At 41.8% G+C, this 25,686-nt stretch overlaps 1 protein-coding gene and 1 long non-coding RNA gene across 6 annotated transcripts in view; one reads left to right on the top strand and one right to left on the bottom strand.

The window, feature by feature from the left end:
* Positions 1–23,296, bottom strand: part of ELOVL7 (ELOVL fatty acid elongase 7) — a 73,902-nt gene extending 50,606 nt beyond the window's left edge. For 2 of the 5 annotated variants that reach the window (XM_036101088.2, XM_036101087.2), the window contains exon 1: positions 23,112–23,295. Coding sequence is in view for 1 of the 5 variants with exons in the window: in XM_078067290.1 (XP_077923416.1) it covers positions 18,869–18,878 (10 nt within the window). In the remaining 4 variants the exon portion in view is untranslated. Of the gene's footprint in view, positions 1–4,748; positions 4,912–18,868; positions 19,013–23,111 lie in introns of those variants that run through there. The other 3 variants (XM_078067288.1, XM_078067289.1, XM_078067290.1) reach the window with 3 other exon arrangements.
* Positions 23,297–23,313: 17 nt separating this feature from the next.
* Positions 23,314–24,299, top strand: LOC118541466 (uncharacterized). The gene is made up of 3 exons (XR_013445806.1): positions 23,314–23,599; positions 23,863–23,947; positions 24,162–24,299. It is a non-coding gene; the product is annotated as an uncharacterized LOC118541466 (long non-coding RNA).
* The last annotated feature ends 1,387 nt before the right edge of the window (positions 24,300–25,686 follow it).

Raw genomic sequence — 25,686 nt, 5'->3', positions numbered from 1 at the left:
AATGGGCTCTCTCATCAGGCCTCGGGAGTCTTGGAGTATTGCTCAGAAACCCAAGAGGTGTTAACAAATCCTGTGAGGAGGGAGTCTTCTTGAAGAAACAAAGACGTCACATAACCACTGGCAGCTCAACCAGGCACGTCTGAAATCAAATGTTGCCTCTGTTTCCTGAGGCAAGGGAGAGCCAGGTGCCACCCAAATAATCCAAGAGAATAACAACAGCGCCCACTTATCAGGGCTCTGTATCAAGTACTACACTAGGTGTTTCACTCATATTATCTATTTAATCTTCATAGCAACGCTATGAAAGAGATCTCCTTATTTCAATGTCACAGATAAGGAAACTGAAGCTCAGGGGCACCTGGGTGGCTCAGTTGTTAAGCGTCTGCCTTCGGCTCAGGTCATGATCTCAGGGTCCTGGGATCGAGCCCCGCGTTGGGCTCCCTGCTCAGTGGGGAGCCTGCTTCTCCCTCTCCCACTCCCCCTGCTTGTGTTCCCTCTCTCACTGTCTCAGTCAAATAAATAAATAAAATCTTAAAAAAAAAAGAAAAGAAAGGAAACTGAAGCTCAGAGCAGTTAAGTAACTTGCTCCCGATCACACAGTTATTATGTTGCAGAGCAGGTGTTCAAAATACAACAGGACTCTAGTCTTTGCTCATCCACTATTGCACCCAGCTTTCCAGTGTTGAGGGTGGTAAGAGGAGCAAGACGGCAAAAAAGACTTAGCCAATCAACTAACATTGGTTAGCCCCATAGTAGGCCCTATGCTGGGGATTCAAAAGTGGACCAAAAAAACCACTTCATACCCACTAGGATGACTGTAATAAAAAAGACAGACAATAATTAGTCTTGGCAAGGATGTGAGGGCATTGGAACATTCATATATTGCTGTTGGGATTGTAAAATGGTGCAGTCACTGTAAAAAGCAGTTTGACATGGAGTTACCACATGACCCTACTCCTAGGTATGTCCCTAAGAGAACTGAAAACATGGGTCCACACAAAAACTTGTATCTAAATGTTCATAGCTGCCTTATTTGTAACAACCAAAAAGTAGAAACAACCCAAATGTCCATCAACTGAGCCAATAAATATAATATGGCATATCCATACAACGAAATATTATTGGGCAATAAAAAGGAATGAAGTACTGACTCAGGCTACAATATGGATGAAACTTGAAAACATGCTAAGTAAAAGAAGCAAGTCACACAAGGTCCATATCATATGTTTTCATTTATATGAAATGTCCAGAAAAGGCAAACACATAGAGATGGACCACAGACTGGTAATTTGCTCAGCTGGGGAACTGGAGGCGGAAGTGAGGAGTGACTGCTAATGGCCACTGGGTTTCCTCTGGGGGTAAGGAAAATGTCTTAAAGTTGATTGCAGTGCTGGTTGTACAACTCTGTGAACATACTAACAACCATTGATTTGTGCCCTTTCAATGGGTGGACTGTGTGGTATGTAAATTAGATCTCAGTGGAGTTCTTTTTAAAATGTAGACTAGACAGGGCGCCTGGGTGGCTCCGTCGTTAGGCGTCTGCCTTCGGTTCAGGTCATGATCCCAGGGTCCCGGGATCGAGTCCCACGTCGGGCTCCCTGCTCGACGGGAGGGAAGCCTGCTTCTCCCTCTCCCACTCCCCCCTGCTTGTGTTCCCTCTCTCGCTGTCTCTCTCTCTGTTGAAAAACAAATAAAATCTTTTTAAAAAAATATAAATAAATAAATAAATAAAATAAAATGTGACTAGACAGAGTGCTTGCAGTGCTTGCCCTCTTGGAGTGCATATATAAGTAAACAGTTATACGGCATATGCTCTACGATAGCAACGAGCCTAGAGTGCTTTTGCAGCAAAGAGGAGATTGTAGTTAATCCAGCCTGGTAGCTAGACTCATGGGCAGAGACGAAGAAAGTCTTCCCGGAGGAAGTCATGTCTGAGCAGATCTTTGAAAGGATAAGTAGGAGCGAGGCTGGTGTATCCTGCAGAAATGTAACCTGGGGATATCTAGTAAGAGCAAGTTAACACAGACTAGTCCAGCTGAGACTTTTACACTTGAGATGGCTTGTGGTTCTCCTTACTGCTAACCTCCCTAGTCCACCATACAGAAAAGTCTCAAAAAGGAGTAAAGGTAGACTCAGGGAAAGAAAGTTCAAGTCCCCTAGTGGGACAAATCTCCAAATTCAGGAACAAAATCTAGAAGTGTTGACCACCCACCCTCACAGAGAGGTTAACACAGAGCCAAAAGTCATTGCATGAAGAGGCCTGTCCATATAATAGATGGGGAAAGAAAGACAGGCTGCCTATTTTAGCAATTAGGTGCCACCCTTCAGATAAAAGAAATAATTTAAAATTTATATGGTGAGTAAACTTTAGTAGACTGTGATAGTTCTGTTAAAATTACAGAAGCTGATGTGAAACTAAATGCAAACTGTAAGGCAGAAATCTCTTTAAAATCACAAAAACACAGAGGCACCTGGGTGGCTCCGTTGGTTAAGTGTCTGACTCTTGCTTTCAGCTCAGGTCATGATCTCATGGGTTGTGGGATTGAGCCCTGTGTTGGGCACCGCACGGAATCTGTTAAAGACTTTCTCTCCCTCTGCCCTTCTTCCCCCCTCTCTAAAATAAACAAATCTTAAAAAAAAAAAAATCTCAAAAACACAGTTGGTTACTCACCGGAATTTTCTAGCACGGCACAGAAGGGTGTGCAGGGTAAAGGTTTTAAAGGACAGAATGACCTCTAGAGAGGAGAACAAGATTAATCAAGCTCTGTTTGCTTTAATTTCACCAATTTTCCCAACTAGCCCTGGAACTCCTAAGCAGAATTACCTACTTGCAACTTTGCTCAATCTTTACTTTGTCTACATATATAAACAATTTTAAATGAATGACTGGGGGATTCTAGTTTATGGACCAGTTTCCTGAGTGTGGCTGGCCTTGCATTAACTCACTTAGGCCCTAAGAACATATTTTTCCCTTCCAAGCACATTAAGTGACTTTGGTATCTAGGTATCCAAATTGGCCAGTTTGAGGGCTGTCCATGGAGACCTCAGACATAGCTTCCAAGAGAAGTGGGTAAAATTACCTGGAAGACCTTACTTTGCTATAGCGATAACTCTTAACACTTAAGTGGAAAATTCAGAGCTGGAGACCCATTTCTTTACTTATCCTAAAACCCCTGTCTTGTGAAAAGCATCACATCGACTACACTGCAGCTAACAAGAACCTAGAGGATCTTAAAAGGGTGTGTGAACTGATAACCTTAGACTCAAAGTGCATACAGAATTTTAAGTGGTGGTCTTTAAATATATTCTAGCAAGCTGATATAATGAACTAAAATTGAGAGTACTTTTTATTATACAATAACCAGCCTACATGACTTCTCCTAACAGATGTGATTTCTAATTGGATTAAAGAATTTCTAACATGTTTTCCCTCTAAATAACCCACATGAAAATACTTGTCATTCTTTAAATGCTTTTGTTCACTCCCTCCTATATGAGAACATAAAACTACAGAAAACACGAGTGAGAGAAAAAAAAAAAACAACAGCATATATCTAGAATCATAGAGCTGGGGAAGCATTTAAGAATTATCTAAATCTACCCCCTAAATTCAGACAACCAGATGGGCAAATGAGTATTGTATTTTTCCTTTAGCATTGTTCAGAGCAAAGTCAGAAAAGCCTTAGAGAAGTCATCTATCTTTCCCTGAACTTTCCACTGAAAAGGAGGAGCTAAAAATGGTCAAAGCCTTTAGGGTGCTAAAGCAGAGATGGAACAGTGGAGTTACGTTCTAGCCCGGAAGTTACAGTAGTTTTTATTTCAGATCACTGGAGGGAAGAGGCATCTCGGGCAGATCGGCAGCATGTCCTGGAATACTGTGGGCTAATGCCAATCACAAGGCCAGGACCTGTCTGAGTTCTGCCAACTTGCTCTTAGACCTGAGTTCTGGGCAGTTTCAATCTTTCTGAGTCTCTATTTTCTATCTACAAAAACAAGGATAATATACACCCCTCTGAAAGGTTTTGTAAGGATTAATTGCATGGTTAACCTTAAGCACTACATAGGGTAAAGGCTTTACCTTAATAGAGTGGGATCAGTAAGCTAAGATGCACTCCTGGAGGCTAAGAACTGAATGTTATTTACCTGTACCCTAGCATAACCCACACCACCACAAAGTCAATTCTAGACAAATAGGCCAAACTACACCATAATACAATTTTGAAAGAGGGCCAGCCCTGGTCATCTCAACACAAAGCTCTTGGAAAAATGTACAGTGACATTTCAGCTTCTTTGCAAGCTGTGGCACTTCAAATATTTTTTAAAAAATGACCAGTATACTTAGGAATTTAACACATGATTGATACATATTCATTTTACATTATTGGAGAAAATGTAGCTTATTCAGTAAATAATGTTAGGACGAATAGGTAACCAAGTGGAAAAAAAATAAATTGGAATCCATATCTCATCTTATACCAAAATAAATTTCAGGTGCATCAACAATTTAAACACAAAAAATAAAACCATAAAAATATTTGGTGGTTAGGGGAACTGAGTAAAGAAGAGTACATGGAATCTTTCTGTACTAACTTTACAAGTTCCTGTAAATCTGTAATTATTTCAAAATAAAACGGTAAAAAAAATTTAGTGAAACCTGAGGTAATTATTTTTTAATACTGAAACAAAGAATACCTTTTCAATAATGACACAAAACAAAGAAGAAAAAGATGTTAATTAAATATGCCCACCTATGGGGCACCTGGGTGGCTCAGTCGTTAAGCGTCTGCCTTCGGCTCAGGTCATGATCCCAGGGTCCTGGGATCGAGCCCCGCATCGGGCTCCCTGCTCAGCGGGAAGCCTGCTTCTCGCTCTCCCACTTCCCCTGCTTGTGTTCCCTCTCTTGCTGTGTCTCTGTCAAATAAATAAATAAAATCTTTTTTAAAAAAATAAATAAATATGCCCACCTACAATTAAATGTTTATGCATGTCAAAAGCCTAAGCATACAAAATCAAAAGACAAAACAAAGAAAAAATATATGCATCTTATATTCCATCTCATATCCTGAAATGCATGCTTCTCATAAGCTAATTTCCTTAATATATAGGCTACCAGCAAATTAGTAAGAAAAAAGCCAATACTCAACAGAGAAATAGATAAAAGATATGAACAGTTTATAGAAAATGAAACAGAAATGGCGCTAAAAAAACATACAAAAAAGACAACCAACCTTAGTCAGCCATGTGACAAATGCAAATTCAAGCTAGAAAAATAGAAATACCACTTTTTCCTAATCAGATTGGTTAAGACCATAAAGTCTGATGACATATTTTGTTGGCCAAGGTTTGGAGGAACAGTTAGTCTCCTGCATTGCTGATGGGAATGTGAATTGGCACAACCTCTAATCTGGCAGTAACTGTTGCAATACAATTGTTCTATGTGTATGCTTAATATTTGTGTGAAAGATGCACGTACAAGATTTTGTACAACAATCTTTTAATAGCAAAAGAAGTAGAAACTATCCAAATGTCCACCAAGGTGAGACTTCTTAACAAGCTGGTATATTCATACCAGGTAATCCTATGTAGTTATAAAAAAGAACGAAGCAGCTTTACTTATCTGCTATGGTATAACTGCTACAATGTATTATTAATGCCCAGTACAAGACAAATATTTCTTTGTTATATGCATAAAATGTCTCTGGAAAGATCAATAAAAAACTGATAACATTGGTTATTTATTTGAATAAAGTTAAAATTTAAAACAGTGATATATATTTATTAATGTTTCCTACATTTTATGGCCAAACATAGAGGGAGTGAACCAAGCAGCAGTGATCATAATTAAATACATTTACTGAGTCCTTGGTACAGGCTTGAGACCACATGCCTAAAAACAGATTATTCACTAAATAGGGACGGTAACATCATCCACACAAGCCAAAGTCATCAGGAGATCACATGGATTTAAGAAAATTTGATGGGAGACGCCAAAATATTGAAAATTAGCTGACACAAATCAGGTGTTATTTATCTTTGTAGCTCAATTTCTTCCTCATTTCCCAAACTAGCACAGATCCTTGAAATAAAGCTCATGAATGAATGAATGACAGAAAGGATAAATGGATGGGGTAGATGGACAGACGGATGGAATGAAAAAACAGATGGGTGATTAGAAGAAAGAATAGAACTGAAGGCTGTGATCTACCTCTGCTCCTATTTCCTTGTGACAGTGGGTAAGACTTACCTTCCTGTACTTCCCTGTACAAATAGGAGGTGCCAGAATGTATAAGTGCTCAAGAACCATGATGATCCCTACATGACTTGATGGATAATTACTAATACGGTCGGCAAAATAATGCTCAAAATAATGCCCCTGAAATGTTCATGCCCTAATCCTTGGAATCTGTGACTGTGTTATACTGCAAAAGGGACTCTACAGATATAATTAAGGTTACAGACCTTAAGGTAGGGAGATTAGCCTGGATTATCCAGGTAGACCCAATGTAATTACATGAGCCCTTATAAACAGAGAACTGTTTCTGGCTGCAAGAAGAAAAAGACAAAAGAGATGTGGCAGAGGAGGAAGGCAAAGAGATTCGAAGCATGAAGATTCAAAGCACCATTGCTGGCTCTGAGATGTAGGGGCCCATGTTTGAGGACTGGAGAGAGGCCCCTAAGCATATCCTCTAGCTGACAGCCAGCAAAGACACAGGGACCTCAGTCCCAACAACATTCTGCCAGAAACCTGAATGAGCTTGGAAACAGATTCATTCTAGAGCCTTCTGAGGAAAGGCCAGACGGCCAGCACCTTGTGAAACACAGAGCAGGGCAATCACCCTTGCCAACCTGGACTTCTAACTTAGAGAAGAAAAGAAAGAAATAATATGAATTTTATTTTTTATTTTTTTAAAGATTTTATTTATTTATTTCAGAGAGAGAGACAGCGAGAGAGGGAACACAAGCAGGGGGAGTGGGAGAGGGAGAAGCAGGCTTCCCGCTGAGCCAGGAGCCCAATGCGGGGCTCGATCCCAGGACCCTGGGATCACGACCTGAGGTGAAGGCAGATGCTTAACGACTGAGCCACCCAGGCACCCCTAAATAATATGAATTTTAAATTTGTGTTGTTTTAATCCACTAAGTGTGTGATGATTTGTGACATGTTAGGCCCTGTGCCAAGTACTGAGGATAGAAAACTGGGTACAGGTTCTCAAGGAGTTCGCAAATACAGAAACCCACTGACCAACACAAGGACAGAGGTTAGCACAGCACACTCCAGAGAGCAGGCACTTAACTGGTGCGACCTCCTCAGACAGTTTGCTTATCACTGCTTTAATCCCTTCCCCATTGAAAAAGCCCTTCCCCCAATGAATTAGACCATCAACCTTATCACAAGTCAGAAATTGCAAGCCATCCTAAACTCCACTGACCCCTCAAGACCTGTGGTTTATATCCCCCTAATAATATTTCTCATAAAAGTCCCTTTCCCTACTACTTCCCTCAACCCCTGACTGCTCCTTCCTGATACTGATCATCTCTTACCTGGATTACTTACCTCTCAACTAACTTTCCAGATTCAATAGCCATCATTTCCCATAATCCACCTGAGCCATCTCTCAAGAATTAAATTGATCATGCTGTGCACCAGCTCAAAAATCCTTCGAAGATGGCTTACAAGAAAAAGTGTAACTCCTTAGCTACCCTTAGCAATGCTTCTAAATTCCAGTAGGGCAAAAACTGTCTCTCCTTGGCTTCTAATCCCAGGGCCTAGGAAGGATCTGCTACATAGCTGACTCTTAGAAGGTAAGTATTTGTTGAGTTAATAAAATCAACCCCTGACTCCAGCCTCATCCCTAACCTTATAGCGGCCCCCTTGCACTATGCACCTACTACGACAGACTTAGCAGTCCCAGGCTGCTCCAATGGCCCTGACTCTATGCTTTAATTTTTCCTCGTGGCTAAAAAGCCAGGTTCCTCTAGCTGGTAAGGAGATCTCATTTTTTTTTAAAGATTTTGCCCTTCTCTGATAGGATTTCCCCTGCCCTTACAGCTCAACCAATCAGGAAAAGTGTCTGGTCTCTTCTGAGCCCCTGATGTAAGCTGTCCCCTCTTCCACCATTGCACTGACAGCAACCCTCTAGTGCAATGCTACTCAAAGGTGGCCTGTGGACTGGTGCTAATGCACAAATGGCTTATTACCTGTCTGGATCGAGCTAAGTTCAGAAATCAAATGTAAGCATTTAGAAATGTTTATGGCAATTGGAATTGCAGTGACATCCAAGTATGTAATACTCGCTAAACAAGATATAGACCAGTTTGGGTGTTGCTGGATTTGTGTGGTGAGTCACATGTGGCGCAAACTGCATTTTAATCATGTGCAACAAGACCTGATTGGTCCACTGCCACAGATAGTCTGAAAAGCATTGCTCTAATGCGCTCAGTCAGGTATGTTCTCATCTCCCACTTTCTGGGATGTTATTGGCTGCCTAAAACAATGCAGTTGTCCAATAGATATCAGTGAGTAAATCAATAAGGACATGAATGATTAGAGACTTCCTGAAAGACATGAGATCTAAGCTACTTTGGTAAAACCTTAAGTATGTTTACAGTGAGACGAAGAAACAGAGATTCAGCAACAAAAGCTTCAATTTTTCTAGCAAAGTAGGAAGTGAGGCCAATTGCTGAGAGTTTATAAAATCAGGTTCAGTGAGGTGGTTCTGGAGAGCATGGGAAGGATAGGATAGCTTTTGAGAGGAATGGAAAAATGAAATCCTTCAAGGACAAATCTAAAGCAGTGGTACTCAATCTTGGTTGCATAATGGAATCACCTGGAGATTAAGAAATACTGATGTTTGAGTTCCACCCCCAAATTTCAGATTTACTAGGCCTTGGCAGCTAAGGCATTGGGTTTTTTAAAACTCCCAAAGGCTTCTGTCATGCAATTAAGGTTGAGAGTCACTGAGTGGAAGGATGAGGTAATTGGAGGTCAGAGTTAAACTGAGACTGGAAACCATGAACTGATAGATTCATCATTCCACCCAATTTTCTGCAATACTGTTCAGCTGCCTGGATATATGTGCAGAGGACGACTGGAGGGTCAACTTGGAGTGGGTGCTTTGCCAGATACATATGAAAGTGAAACTGAGGGAAAACTAAGGTCTCTCTGAATGTGAAGAGAGGGAGGTGTAGGACAGCTGAAGGGAGCGTCACTATGGTTGGAAGAGGCGTCAGTATAGTTATTTCTTCTTGACACATGTTCAGATGATAAGGCTGAGAGAATGGCTATGAAAACAAGTGGCCCCAGTGCTGTAGACATGATCACAGATGGGTCAGACAAGGAACTCTGCCTGACAAAGCTACTCACACGCTGGATTTTTGAAGTCTCCCAGCGTGATAGTAGATGTGGGGATGGAGAGGTGGACAAGTCAGATGCTAAAATCCACAATGCATTATTGGACTAAAGAGGAAAATGATAAACAAAGAGGATTAAGAGATGCAGGGCGCAGAGAGCCTGAGAGGGAGACATTCAGAAAAGGAGAGTTTTGTTTTGTTTTATCATGGAAATGAAAAAGTAACAGTTTGATTCAGATGTGGCAACGGGAAGAGAGGGAAATTCTGGCCAGTCTCCCTTAATACGTTTCAATATGGGAGAAAGCATCCATTTCTCTCACCTCTGCATCAAACCCATCAGGAAATCCTGACAAATGTCTTCCTAAATATATTCTAGAATCCACTCATTTTTCATTCCAACTGTGGTCCAAACCACTGTCATCCCTTACCTGATTTACTACAATAGCCTCTTAACTGGTCTTCCCAATGTCACCTTTGTCCTCCTTCAACATACTCTTCACTAGAGGAAACAAAACAAAATAAAAAATACCCAAGTCCTATCACTTCTCTGCCTAAAACATGCCAATGTCTTTCTACCTTACAACGGGGCATCCGGCGCTCCACAATCTGGGCCCTGACAACCTCTCTGACCTCCCGTCCTTCCCACTTCTTTTCTTAGCTTCAGCCACATTGGGTTCCTTGTCCTTCCGTGAACACATCAAGAATGCTCTTGCCTCGAAGCATTTGAAACCACTACCCCCACCACTTGGAATTTTCTTCTTCAAGATATCTGCCATGGCTGTGGCTTTCCTTCTGTCAGATCTCTGCTAACACGTCACCTTCAGCACCTCACTACTATGTACTTCTCTATCTTTATTGCTTTATTCTTCTCCCTAGCACTTTTTAACATTGTTTATCTGTATCGCACCAATATTCTATATTTATCTGTTTGTGTGATCCCCCCACTCCTCCATAACACTCTAGAATATAAGCTCTTCAGAGGAAGGGATCTTTATCCATTTTGTGCATTGCTGCTTCTCTAGCACCAAGACAGTACCTGAGATGTGGCAGACACTCAAATATCTGTTGAGTGGGTGAATGGATGAACCTTCTCCTGCAGTGTAGGGACATGGGGTAGGGAGAAAGAGCCATATTCAGTTATGCATGGAAGGTGATGGGACTGAGGACTGAAGAGAATTTGTAAAAACAATGGAAGATGGTTTCAAAGGATAGTAGACAGAGATGAAATTGTAGTTAACAGTAGGAGACAACAGAAAGGTTGTAATATCCAGTAAGGGGTTTCTCTTTTAGGCCATAACTGAGAATCACAAGAATGAGAGGAAGAGTGGGAGTCAATTGGTCTCCAATTACCTTGCCTTTCAGACAAACCAGAATTGGCAATAACAGATTCAGTCCAGGTAGGAAGAGGGATAGGGCAGGAGCCCCATTAGGGGAGGGAGATGGTACCCAGAGGTGGGTCATGTGGATTGATGAATCCTAGAGAACACAATAATCATACTTGTCTTTCCCATTACCTATTTAAACATGGGGAAAGTATTATACAATACATAATAATACACATCCATGAGATATATAGATAAGCCGATAAAAGGAAGAAAAACAAGTGGTCCCAAAGAAACTGTGAATAAGAAAAGTAGCCAATAGTAAGATTAAATTACTTCATCCTGCTTTTCTATTTATGGGTGCAATTCATTTATTCAGCCTTATCCACTGGAATACAGTGTTCCATGGAAGTTAACATTTTAGATAACAGAAATGCTTATCTGTAGGTGTACTTTAAAAAGTACTTCTGGAAAAAAAAAGAAAAACATCTTTTGAAAGATGACAATCATTTTATACACTGCACTTGCCTGGATGATTTGGGGCTATTACTGAGAGCAGTGGTATCATAGCAGTGCCCTCTGTGACTACTAGGGCTAGAGCTCTGATCTTTGCCCTACACTAACAATTTCCAAACTGCCAAGCATTTCAAACACCTGCATCTACTCTGAGTAGATTTCCTGTCTCCTCCCTATCAGCTGGTTAGCCACCACACTTGGCTTGTTACCAGCATTCCTGTTTCTATAAGGTCATACTTATTCTCATTTGCTGTCCCTAATCTGCTATGGGACAGGAAATAAAATAACCAATGACGTTGGAATATTTAAAATAATGCTAAATAGACTATGATTAAACACCAGAGGCTCTCCCTACGGGTCAAATACAGAGTTACTCAATGGGCTTCAGGACACAGTTTCCTCTGCTCAGGGATGATTTCTCTGCTTTCCTACTGATTTCCAACAGCATTTTAGGTACTGAAGCTTCATGATAAATGTCCTCTGAGGTGGCAGGCTGTTCCTGTATCTACACAACCTTCTTCATTCAGTTTTAATAAAATGATTACTATTAAGGTGTCTCAGTTTTGTTTAACAAATTAAAAACTAATATAGAGATAGGACAAGATTTGCATTTATTCCATGTCTGCAAAAGACATCTCCAGTTGAGGACGAAATCTATAATTCGGGTTTTTAACCAGAGAAAAGATTTTCCCAAGGAAAGTGCAGTTACACGGAGACATATTTATTTAATGCATAATGTATATAAAATATATTTGTAATAAAGATATCATTCCTAAATAGCATTACTTAATTTTTAGGTAAAATAATTTTGGTACGAAAGATTCCAGAAGCAACAACTTACACTAATATTTCCCCCCACTATTTATCTGGACAGAAAAATATAGCTTAGTTCAATATTGTCTCAGTGTGAGCTTTCCAGCTATAGCCCTTGCAAACAACAGCCCAGGATCAGCAAACAGAAATGGCAGGTAATACAAGATAAGAACAATGACTGCCCTATAAAAGTGGTCATGGCGAATATTTACAAATGTATTTCTAGGGAAACAAAAAAAGACTTTTCTTCCTAGTTAGTTTTACATGAAATACTTAAATAACTTCCATGGATTCTCCTCCTGGTGGGAGAGGAGGGAGGCAAGGGAGAAATTCTAGTTCTTCTGGCTTTAGCTACCATTGTGAGTTTTAACCACCTGATTTGTGAAATATCTCACAAGTACAAATTCTAACTGCCCCACCATAAAGGAATTGCCTGGAAGAGCCTACCTTGGTTAAGTCTCAAATTCTACAAATGGGCTTGTTCACTAACCTGCAATGATTACCAATGAATAGAAATGAAGAAATTTCCAGAATCTCAAAGCATTTCCCAACCCAGTTTCCCCGAGACCAATTTGGGCATCTGAATCCACCCATGTTTCTAGGCTTGGAACCTTGACCTCCTATCTTTCCCTCATCCAGATCTTCTTTCCCACTTTTCCTGCACTATCTCTGCCCTTCTCAGTCCATCAAGGCTTTGTGCTGCTTCAAGGGAATCAAGCTCCCCCATTTTATACCCTAGTTTCATCTCCACTGACAGTGTGACAAGCCAGCAACCCGAATTGCCCAACTCAGAACACTCTGACCAGGTCTTTTCTCTTTTCAGAACTCTCTAGCAGTATGTAATGGAACTTTGAACCAAGTTGGAATTCCTGATCATAGACTAGATTAACTAGACCCCACTTATCCTTTACCCTCCCCTCTCACTCTGATTCCTAATCAAATATTCTCTGGGCCAAGTAAATGTTCTTGCTGTTCCCCGAATTCTCTCTGATAAACCCTCACAATAATTGAAACAGATATAAATTATTCAGAGATTCTCAGGATTTTGCCCTTTTCTTTAAAAGTTATCATGTACCTTTAAGAGCATAAAAATTATTATTTTATTATAAGGTGTAATAATTGTAGTAATTTTTTAAGTCCTTATCTTTTGAAGATACACTGAAATATTTACAGATGAAATAAGATTAGTCATGAGCCTGGGTGATGTGTTCATCCAGTTCATTATATTATTCTCTCTACTTTTATAAATGTTTGGAAATTTCCTTAATATGAGTTTTCTTTAAAGGAAGAAATAAAACTTCCATGTTGCAAATGCTTGTAAAGGTTTTTTTTTTTTTTAAAGTATACCAGATGACTCTTATTCTTCACTTAAATAGCTGTCAATTCTTTTTCCTCAAGAAAAACTTCAGCGTTTTAAAAATGCCTTTAAGAGGCTGCAAAGCAATTTATCAAAATGTTAGCAATGGTAATTTCCGGTTGGTGGGATTATGCAGGAGGTCTGTTTTTTGTTACAAGTTTTTTGGTTTTGTTTTGTTATCTTTTGTTATGTTTTTCAATCTAAAATCAGCATATACTATTATGATAGTCAGAAAATAATCTGATTTTTCTGATTATATGAAAGTATGATTTTTCACAGTAGACACAGAAAAATATACTTTATATTTGCCATGAAAAATAATAATGAAAAACATGAACGTGAAACTCCAGTTATCTACAAAATGGCCTGTAGTTTGACAGCAGGATGAAAAGGGTGAGTTCTGATGGTCACTGGGGAAGTGCGTGCTAGAGAAGATAATTCTGGAACGATAGAAAGATTGGTAAGATTATGGACTCATTTTGGCAGGACAGTCTTATTGACTAACACAAGTGAGGGCTCATAATGGACCCGCTAAGAGCAAATGGCCCAAAGGAGTCAGGCATTTCTGGGAATGTGATACGCAGTATCATATAGGATTTTCATTTTAAGCTTGGTTTGGGCAGGGTCCATGACTGAATGCTGATATGTAGCTATATTTTTGTTTTCTCTTTGCTTTTTTGTTTTTGTTGTTTTGTTTTGTTTTGCTTTTTTTAGGTGAAGAGGGAGATAGAAGAGAGGAAAAGTTTCTCTCCAACCTTGAATGAGAGGAAATACTTCATGTGTTTTTGACTCTTTGGGCCCCAACGTCATTCTCTCCTCCTCCTCTTTCCCCACATCATTTTATTTTGTGCAGAACTATTTGCCCATTCTCTATGTGAGACCAAGCTGAGAGGCTCTCAAAGACCTTGCTCAGAATTGCAACTGAGACTGAGAATCAGTAACAGAAACTGCAAGGTCCTTGGGGGAAGGGACCACATCTCCACTCATTTATTCAATAAATATTTGAACAACCTACTATGTACCAAGCACCATTCTCCACACTAAGGATACAGCAAGATCTTTATTTTCATGCAGTCTACTTGTATGGGAAGATACACAAGCAAACAAAGACAAACACAAACATAAATAAGACAAATAGTGGTAAAAGTTCGGAAGAAAATGAAACAGAACAGAGTGATACAACAGGGTCCCCAAGGGCAGAGGGCTGCAACAGTACATGTGTAGTCAGAAAGAGCTAGAACATTTGAGAGGATCTGAAGGGCAAGCGGTCCTAGAGAAGACAACGAGGGCAAAGGCCTGGAGGCAGGAACAAACTCACTAAGTCAGAGGAACAGAAAGCAGAGCACAAGGAAGAGAGTGATGCTGGATGCTTCAGGGGCCTGGACACACAGGGTCTTGAGGACTCAGTCAAAGAGCAAGGGTTTTATTCTAGGTCCATCTCGGGAAACCACCAGAGGTTTTTTTGTTGTTGTTGCAGATTATTTATTTTCCTTTTTTAAACTTATGGTAAAATACACATAACAAAATTTACCATCCTAACCATTTTTAAGTGTATTATTCAGCAGTATTTAGTATATTCATATTGTTGGTGCAAACACAGCCACCATCTATCTCTAGAAATCCACATCTTGCAAAATTGCAACTCTCATCAGAGGCTTTTGCGCAAAGTAGTGACAGGATCTTTTAAGCAAAGGAGTGACAGGACTTATGTTTTTAAAAATTAACTTGGTTGCTCAGTAAAGAATTGATTGTAGTGAGACAGAAGGATTAGGAGTTTACTGAAGTAGAGAGATTCAGGATACGTTTTGTGGACGTAGCTGACACAGTTGCTGCTAATTTGGATGTGGGCATAAGATAAAGACAGAAATGAGAGAATGTGACTTCCCTATGTTTACAACTCCAGTGTCCAGCCCATAGCAAAGAGGCAATGTTCAGTTCGTAAAAAAGTAGAAGCCTTTATTCCCAGAGAGTTAGGACAACAGAAATGAAAACTACCGTGCATGCTGGAGATGATATCTACTACCTTATGAAGTGGTAAGAGCAGGGTCACCTGGGTGGCTCACTGGGTTAAGCATCTGCCTTGGGCTCAGCTCATGAGCCCAGGGTCCTGGGATCAAGCCCTGCATCAGTTACCCCACTCAGTGAGGAGTCTGCTTCTCCCTCTGCCCTTCCCCCTGCTTGTGCTCTCTCTCTCTCTCTCAAATAAATAAATAAAATATTTTTTTAAAAAGTGGTAAGAGCATGGGCATATGGGCACTAGGGTTCAGAATAAAATGGATCCGATGCCCAGTTCTGCTACTAACCACTTGACTTAGGGCACATTACTTAACATCTATACTGCATCAGTTTCCTTGTCTAGGAAATGGGAACAATATAACCTTCCCAGTAGGGCTGCTATGAAGATTAAATGAGATAAGGCATATGTAAAATGTATTCCAACGGCTGGCATATAGCAAGTATTCAATAAATGCTATTACTATAAAAATGTACTTTAATTTTTTTCCACTTTACAAGTTTGGTCTTTTTCCACTAACTTGTTATAATGCTTCAGAAAATACTTATTATACTTCTAAATAGTATTTGAATCTAGAATAAGTTACACCCTGCCTAATTCAACTTGTCCAGCTTAGTAACACTAAGAAATTTATTAAGTTTAATAGACTCTAGCTAATACTATACTATAGAATTTTTTTTTCAATTTTTGCTTTCAATTTTTATGGAAGTCACTTAAAGGAGGTGGAAATCAGCCCTCGGATCTACATACTGGTTCACATTATTAAAATAAACTTGAATGTTATATGGGTGCTAAAAGCCTAATTTAAAACAAGAAATATGAATTATGTGCCATTAGCGTGATATGGTAAGCAAAGAAAAAAAACATTTCCATGTATCCTGCTTCTCACGTTCCCAATGGCAAAGTTTTCCTTTGTTAATGTAGGCCCACAGAATAACAACAGAGGCAAACGCTGTGACTGCTCACCATGCTATGGCATCAACTATTACAGTCAGACTAAGAGCAGCAGGAATTTTGACTGGTTCTGGTTGGTTAATCAAAAAAAACTGTCTGGGGCTTGAGCATCTGATTCTTGGTTTTGGCTCAGGTCATGATCTCAGGGTTGTGGGAAAGAACCCTACATGAGGCTCCGTGCTCAGCGTGGAGTCTGCTTAGGATTCTCTCTCCCTTTCCCTCTACCCCTCCCGCCATGGATGTACTCTCTCTCTCAAATAAATCAATCTTTAATAAAAAAATTTGTTTAAAGAATCAAAAAACTGTGTATACCCCATAAACATTTACTTTACCTTAAGACATATATTAATTACCCAATTTCCTAAAGTAATTCCAACATTTTCCTTGAAGAATTCCTCCCCCCAATTTTTCTTATACAAATCAGTCAGAATTTATCTTCTACAATTTCCAGTTTTAATTTTCTAAGTGGACTGAAACCTAAAAAACAAAGACAATAAACTTGTAAAGTAAGGGCAGGATATTTTCTTTCAAATGTTCACAATTTTCTCTCTAATCTTTCAGTTTTCCTGCCCACTTCTTTTAGTTGCTCACTTTTATGGACTCTTTCTAAAGAATTCAATATTCCTTTCACAGAAACAATACTCTTTCCTTTTGCACTTGCATTTCACAGATTTACACAACCATTACTGGTATTTAAATGATCTCATCACAATAACAAGTGTAACTGGCACCAACAGGTTTATGATAAATACAACAGACTGCTGTTGAGCCAGTAACCCAGCAGGGATCAGGCTACTAGCAGCCCCTGTTCACCAGGCCTGGCTGCACTCAGTCTGCTTTAAGGGGAAATGAAGAGTATAGGCTCAGCTCATTGGGTCAACCTGTTAGATGTCAAGAGGACTGTCCTTTATTAGGATAAACCAAATGCAATTGCCAACATCTAACTGTCTTTTACCCAGAGAAATGGCAAGTGCCTATGTCCAACCTATTTTTTAAGAAACATGAGCTACATTTAATGTTAAGTTTTATCTACTACCTATTTATTTTTCTCCCTTTGAACAATGAATAGTACTTCCTGCAACGTTATTTTTAAAATTCCACTCTACATTTACTCAGGAACTCATTCTAAGCTGCTGAATAATCGGTATCTGGACTCTGGTTTCCTAGGAATGTTACTTCTACCTCCTATCTTTCTTCACGTTAACGTCACACCTGTTAGAATTTCAGAGGCCGAAGGTATAAGCAGGTGCCTTCTAACTAACTGAATGAAAACAGCAGAGAGATTAAAATGTGAGGTCAGCACTAGTTTGTTTGTTTATTTGCTTGCTTCTGGGACACAAACCACTGTAACCCACAGGAACCAACACAGCACTGTCTGCCTAGGGAAGGCAGGAAAAAGATAAGAAGGGGAGTGGGCAGAGAAGCCCCTGGACAGACCTAGGATAAGTCATTCTTAAATATGAGCACCCTTTACTGTCCTTATTCTGTCCTTGTTCTATCATTTGATTGTAATAAACAAACAAATACATCCCAAATGTGCTATTAAGACAAAACCCAGACATTTGGGACAGAAAGGAGAATGGGCTGCATTTACATAAGGAACTACTAGCCAAACCCTCTTTTTCTAGTTCTCCCATTTCTACCACTGACCCTAAACAATCTAAATCGGGCTTATCTTTAGGGTTGCCCTTATGCCCTCACCAAACTACCACACGATATCAGAACCCTAGTGTGTCTTACACCCTCTAAAATATAAACCCACAGGGGCGCCTGGGTGGCTCAGTTGGTTGGGCAGCTGCCTTCGGCTCAGGTCATGGTCCCTGGGTCCTGGGATCGAGCCCCACGTCCGGCTCCCTGCTCAGTGGAGAGCCTGCTTCTCCCTCTCTCTCTGCCTGCCTCTCTGCCTACTTGTGCTTTCTCTCTCTGTGTCAAATAAATAAATAAAATCTTTAATAAAAAAAAATTTTATAAAATATAAACCCACAGAGTTAGTATGCAGAGTGTGAAGAGCTTAAACATTGCAGTTTTACCTGGGTTCAGATCCTGGCTGCATACTTTCAACAGTGTATGCTGAGCACCTTGTCTGCTTTCTTCACCTGAGCACCTTTCTTCACTTTTCTGCACCCATGTGTACTACGAGAATCATGGTACAGACCTTGCCAGCCTCAGAGGATTCATGAGAAAATGCCTGTAGAGTGCCTTGTTGCAACTATCATGATACCTAAAAAGATGCCTAAATATTCACCAATAGAAGACTGAAAACTTAAATGCAAGCTTGAGCATTTTATAAACATGTGGCACACGGACAGTCATAAAAGCTTATTTTCTGTTCCAAAATTGTTATGCCAACAGAGCATAATCAAGATATCTAATGTAAACACTGAAAGTGGCTGTCCCTTTCAAAGAGAAACAAACTGTGAGCTGGCTATCAGGTAGAGAAGAGAGAGAGCGAGCCTCCACCAGGAGGAGGAGAGGTTTCAGAAAGGTGAGGATACAAATGCCAGAGGGATACTTTTAAAATTCAAATGTGAACAGGCCCCTCACCTCCTTGCATGTCTCCAAGGGCTGCCTGGCTGCCCGCAGATTTTAGGAGAAAATCCAAATGCTTCAGGTGAAACAAGGCTCTCAGCAAACTGCAGGCCTAGACAACCTGACCTCACACCCTCCTCTGCACCCTCCGCAAGGCATCTGTCTTCTCTCAGCCTCAATCAGATTTCCTGCCCTCACCTCATTTCTCTGCTGCCCTAACTCCCACTCTTTCTTCTTTCGGCTTAGGAGGGCGATTATGCCTCCCTTCTTCCACTTGGCTTCCCCAACACTGTGTTGCTCATAGTTGATTGCACTGCACTGGAATTGTTTACCTCCCTGAAACCCTGGCCATTCTGCTGATCACTTTGCCTGACACAAAATGGGCACTCATTTAAATGTCTGTGGAATAGGCAACTTCCGAAAACTCCCTAATTTCGGCTAGATTTAGTTCTATAACCTTATATCAGAGAGGACGAAGAAGCTAGGCTGCTGTGTTCAAAGGCTGTGAGGCTGCTTCTCAAGATGGATGAAGGTTTTGTATTTCACATGGCAGACTTGTATGTTATATGTGATATGGTAACTTAGTTCATTTGAGTAATAGCCTGTTTAGAAGTATTTTTTTTTAAAGTTCTATTTTTTTTAAAGATTTTATTTATTTATTTGACAGAGAGAGAGAGATAGAGCAGGAACATAAGCAGGGGGAGTGGGAGAGGGAGAAGCAGGCTTCTAGCCGAGCAGGGAGCCCGATGCGAGGCTCAGTCCCAGGACCCGTGGATCATGACCCCAGCCGAAAGCAGACACTTAACGACTGAGCCACCACCTGGGCGCCCCTGTTTAGAAGTATTTATGGTGGTGCGGCTACTTCTATCATTAACCAAACAGATAATTCTACTTCCCAATGTAATAATATGTGCTTTTAATACATTTAAATTAGGAATAATTGGAAATCTCGATTTTTTAGAAGATCAGTCTTATAAAATGCTAAATTTGCATTCACTTTCAACTTCTTCATAACTTGTGGGTGGTCCAAATTGGATGAGTGACAGAACCACATCTAAGATATACTCCTCTCTCAAAATGTATTTATGGCAGGCTTCTTTCCATGCTATATGATGTGTTAGATTAAAATTCAAGGTTAGTTCTCAATTTAACATGCTAATATACAAAGTCTCCAAAATTATTTGTTTGGTAAATAGCATTCTTCTATATCCTAAAACTGATGTTTGCGCACACAGCACACCAAGGAGAATAATTGAACAAATTAGGAAAAGTCCTATTTCTTCCACTCAACTACCAATGATTTGAGGACAAGGATTTTCTTTTATGTGCATTCCAATGTCTGACATAAAGAAACAAACCCCAATTCATAAAGTGACATAACTGCAAAGGTAACTATTACTGTAAAAGGTTGTTTATAATTGTTGCTGATATACCTGTTCAACAGTAGAGGATAGAGTAGACATTACAACTGCTGGAATATAACACAAACAGTAGGAGTTTTGCAAATCATATTTGGAAATCAGAAGGAAACATTAGCTAATAGTTAGAAAAAAATGGAGAGAGACAAAGGCAAAATCGCAAAACATCCACTGTGGTAGAATTACACTCAGTGGGTCAAAACTCTCTTTGGTTCCCTAGTCTCACTTTAGGCACCTCCTTGGTTTTCTCTTCTCCTCACTTCAAATGTCGGCAAACCTCCTGACACCTCCTCTTGGGACTAGTCCAGGCTCACATCACCTTTACAGAGCTTTTGGGAAAAGGCTCCTATTAGGCATGTCTGCACTCTCATCCCACTATCATCACATCTCCTGCCAGAATAAGACAGTCATTCTCCTGCTAAATATGTCTACTGTTGGTCATCTCTTCATTTGTGTTTTATGCATTTTTATGTATACGTTATATTTTGAAATTAAAGATGGCTTTTTTTTTTTTGTAAGTTACTGTGGTTGGTTTTACGTCTTGTTTTGCTAAGGTAAGATTAGGATTCATAACTATCGACCGATATGGTCCTACAGCTACATTACTAACTGTAATGCTTAGCCAGGATAACTGGATTCCTCTCCGCAACAGTCAGGTCAGCAGAGGCTTTTCTCCTCTTCCACAATGTCTGCCAGCTACTCCAAGTCTTCCATTGCAAACTCCTTAACACCCTTTGAAATCTGGCTTAAAATTTTCAAAACAGTTTCTACCATCATCAAGCACACCTGTGTACTACCTTAATTCATATTGCATCATATCCTGCAAACATTTACCAAGCAACTACTACATGTAAGGCCTGAAGATTTAATATCCTAAGCTGTTTACATTACCCAACAGGAGAAAAAGACAAACAATAGGTGATAAATCACAGGGAGACTGGGGAAGAAGGGTCAGGGAGGATAAGGTTCAATGAAAGCTAGAAGAAGAGACAAGGTAGAAGTTGAAGAGATATCAAGATTCGGAGAGAGGTGACATGAGACAGGACCGCTGAGTTTTGCACCTGAGTGACTAGGATGATGATGGGGCCCCTGACATAAATGATGTTAACCAGAAATGCTTTGAGGCAAAAGAGGGCAAGTCCACAAGGAATATTACAATAGAAACTGACAGATGTTACTAGAAAACTAAGTAAGACACATGAAAAGCACAGGATCTTAAGTCACATAACTAGAGGTGATAACTTAAGTAACAGAGTTCTGCGAAATCTCTCAAAATAAATAATGATAAATAAATTAAAATTAAAAAGAACCTAAACTAGTACAAAACCACACAAGAGGGATATGAGAATGAGAACCTGGTCAGTGATGCTTCCAAGAGCTCAGGTCAGGACTTTAGGAAATAAGGAGGAAGAAAGGAGCGCTACGTGAGGCAGTATGCACAGTGGTTGGTCCAGGGCCCCTGAGTTGGAATCCCTTCCTGCTACTTGTGTGATCTTGGGCAAGTTATGAGGTATCATCCGTAAAATGAGGATAACATAATCCTTTAACCTCACGGGATCATTGCGAGGATTAGGAGTTAATGTAAGTTCTTAGAACAGTGCCCATCACATAAACACTAAATAAATGCCTGCCTTTGAGAGGAAGAGATTTTTCTAGTCTTCGGTGACCTTGGGGAGAACAATTTCTGGCCAGTAGTAGGAGCAGAAATTACGAAGTAAGGGAATTAGTAAGCCCGTGAGCAGTAAGAAGCCAGAGGCAATCACAAAGTATGGATGATTCTTTCACAGCAGTTGAACGATAAATGGGAGTTGTGAAACAAAAAGTAATCTGCGAGTATGGGGATAAGTTAAGATGCTTTCCGAGGGGATATCTCAGCAAGAGGGGAAAGGCTTGGCTCGCCAAAACTATTCTTCAGTTGGCGTGGGACGTGTTTCCCCAACCCCACAGGGAGCTGTTCGGGGGCAAGACCCGATCCTTCCTGTCCCGGCTCCCCAGGGAGCTCGAAGGAACGCTCGCTCCGCATCTGGTAAGTTTAAATCAGCGCTGACTGATGGGGGCGGGGTGGGGGGGGCAATTTCCTAACCAACGATACCTTGGAAGATGAAACAACAGGCTTTCCCATCTCCATCTCCAGCACGACCTGTTCTACGGCTCAGTACTCATCACCCTTCTCAGCCAGGGGCAGTCGCCGGGACACAGTGCAGCTCAGGGAGCCAAAGAAGCAGCGCCACGCTGCGAGAGCAGCCCCCACCCTCCAAGTTCATTCCGGCCTCGAGGACACAAAAGCGCCCCAAAGGGGAAGGAAGCAGAAAGAAAGGGGCTCGGGAATTTGGGGGAGAGGGAGGCTAGCGAAGCCAGATCCCGGAGCTGGGGAAGTGACCTCCGTGGCCAAGGTCGAGCAGGTCCTTCTCCCAGTCCCACCAGCGAGCCCTCCCGCCCGGAGTAGCAGGGCCCCCGCCCCGCGGGAGCGCTCGGGGAGGCTCAAAGCCCCGGGGCGGCCCGGGAGCACCGGCCCTTTGGGACGCCGGGGCGTCGGGGGGCTCCCAGGGAGAGCGCAGGTGAGCGCGGCGGCCCGCCCTCCCTCGGGAAGGGCCTTCGCCCTCCGCACCTACAGGCCGTGGTGCAAGAACTTCCGAAACGCCTCCCCACAGCCCGCGGAGGGCCTGGCCAGGCTCCCGGGTCTCCCGCACCCGGATCCCGCTGCCCGCCCGCCGCGCCCAGGTCACTCCATCCGGCTGCTCCGCACCCCTGCCGACGGGGTTTTTCTCCCTTCCCCCATCGCTTCTCCGCGCCCTGGAAAAGTTTAGCCCCAACCCACGGGCTTGGAGTCCCGCACTCACCCCGAGGGGAGCGGAGACGAAGCGGCCGGCGCGCGCGGGAGCAGAGGGCAGCGGCGGGCGGCGGCGCGAGCGCGGAGTTCCTCACAGCGGCCCCTGCTGCCCCAGCCGCCGACCGAGCTGGAAAAGGGTAGGAGGCCGCCGGGGTGTCACCTGCCAGCTCTCCCACCCCGCCGCGTGACGCCGCGCAGCACCGCCCCCGCCCGCCGCCAGGTACCCGCGAGGGGCGGGAGGGAGGAGCCAGCCGCTCTCCCGGGAGCGAGCGCCCCGCCTCCGCCCGCCTCCGCCCGCCTCCGCGCCCCGACCCCCGGACCGTGGCCCGCTGCTTTGGGATATGGGTTCTGTCCTTTGGACTGTTAATTTCTTTCTCATCGCCCCTGCCATCACCTGAGGTCATCTGGAGGCGTAACGTAAATAGTGTGAAAGTTGTCGTCATGCATGACTCAGGAATGAATTGTAGAAAAATGTGAAAGGAGGAAAACCTGGCCGAGGTGAGGCTGGAGTGGAGAGGGAAGGGAAAAAAAAAAAAAAAAAATGGAATCCCTGCTTCAGATAAAGCTTTTCGGAGGGTTAACTCATATCTAAAATGGAGGCCAGATCCAACCAAGGAGAGCCCAATCTGGGTCATCTCCATCCCTGCTTAGTAAGAAACTGGACAGAAATTGCTGCAAATATTGGGGAGTGGAGGGGGTTTTTAGAGCAATGAAAACAAATATAAAATCTAAGTTAACTTTTTTCTGGTTCGTCACACTAGCTGCTGCAGAGAACAAAGTCTAGCAAACTGATTTCTCCTTATCTGCTACTGTGGGCTTGGGGAGTGGAGCGAGGATGAATGTCAGGTATGTGTATGCGCGCTCCATTATTTTTTTAACTTACCTGGCCTGTGTCTAATTATGATCCTCTTGACCTCTGTTAAGTTTTGGGGTCATGGCATCAGTAGCTGGGAGGCAAAATAGGAGTCGGAAGAAGTTACGTGCTTAGGAAACAAAACCAAGAACTGGAATTGAGTTGTCTTTTTTTTTTTTTTAAAGATTTTATTTATTTATTTGACAGCATAAGGAGGGGAAGCAGGAGGCAGAGGGAGAAGCAGGCTCCCCGCTGAGCAGGGAGCCCAACGTAGGACTCCATCCAAGGACCCTGGGATCATGACCTGAGGTGGAGGCAGACACTTAACCGACTGAGCCACACAGGCGCCCCTTGAGTTGTCTTCTAGAAACTTGAAAAATAACCTTGGGTTGCAGTCCTGACCCCAGCTCCTCACAAATGTGGCCTCTGGGTTTGTGCTGTAAGTTTCAAGCATGGAATCTTGACAAAGGATCCAGACGAGGACCAGGTATGGTGGATAGGGAGAACATTCAGTGGGCCAGAAGTGTATTTTCTGCACATATAGTTTGCCTTCCACACCTAACCCTATTGAATTGAACAAGAGGCTTTAAAGGCTTTGTGTAAAAAATGTTGAGAACCCACATAGTAGCCATTGAAAGGAATGGAAAACACATGAAAGCTCAAGTTTAAGAGAATGTTGACGTCAAGGAAACTGAAGATTTCTCCTTCCTTTTAGGTAAACTCTGCTTTCGTAATGAAAACATAAATAAATACAGTTTAGTAGATTTGGAAGATCTTTTGTGAATTGGAGACATTTGCTTAATTGTATTTCCTTTTGAGTCTATCTCTAGATAGTCTATCTCTAAATATCTACATATATTGATGAAATTTCAAATATGCAGAATGTCAGATGGATTCTTTCATTCATTAAGCAATACTTAATAATGCTATATTCCAAGCCCTCAAGACTCAACACACAAGAAAACAGATGAAAAAAAAAATTTTCTCTTCTTCTGGAATGTACACTCGTTCTAATTGGAGACCATAGATGAATAAATAAAATATGTGGTGTTCATGTTGTGGTAACTGCTATGAAGAAAAATAAAGAGGGGAAAAGGGGTAGGGAAGTTGGAGATAGGGAGGTGCAATGTTAAAGTGGTTAGGGAAGACCTCAATGGAAGGAGGCATTTGAGCCAAAATATTAAGGAAGTGAGGTGGCAAGCCTGTGTGTCCAACTGGGTAACAGGATTCTAGTTGGTGGAACAGCAAGGCTAAAGGCCATGAAGCATGACTGTGCCTGGGATAGTCATGTTCACAGAATAGCAAGGAGGCCAGAGTGGTTGAATTGGGGTAAGTGAGGACATTAGTAATATAGGAGATCAAACAGTTAAGGGAAGCATTTTTTAGTAGAGAAGTGACATCATATGACCCAGATTGTTTTTTTTAAAGATTTTATTTATTTATTTGACGGAGAGAATGAGATAGAGAGAGAGAGCATGAGAGTGGGGAGGGTCAGAAGGAGAAGCAGACTCCCTGCTGAGCAGGGAGCCTGATGCGGGACTCTATCCAGGGACTCCAGGATCATGACCTGAGCCGAAGGCAGTCGCTTAACCAACTGAGCCACCCAGGTGCCCCATGACCCAGATTTTAAAAAGAAATGCCCATAGTGGAAGGGTGAGGAGAATGAATAGTTGCTACACAATAACCCCAGCTTTTATTACAGCAAGGGAAGAAAGTGTTTCAAGGTGGAGGA

This window comes from Halichoerus grypus, chromosome 2 (genome assembly GCF_964656455.1).
Source record: "Halichoerus grypus chromosome 2, mHalGry1.hap1.1, whole genome shotgun sequence".
Classification (NCBI taxonomy): Eukaryota; Metazoa; Chordata; class Mammalia; order Carnivora; family Phocidae; genus Halichoerus; species Halichoerus grypus.
The sequence above is the reverse complement of the archived record's forward strand: the minus strand, read 5'-3'. Positions and strand labels throughout refer to the sequence as shown.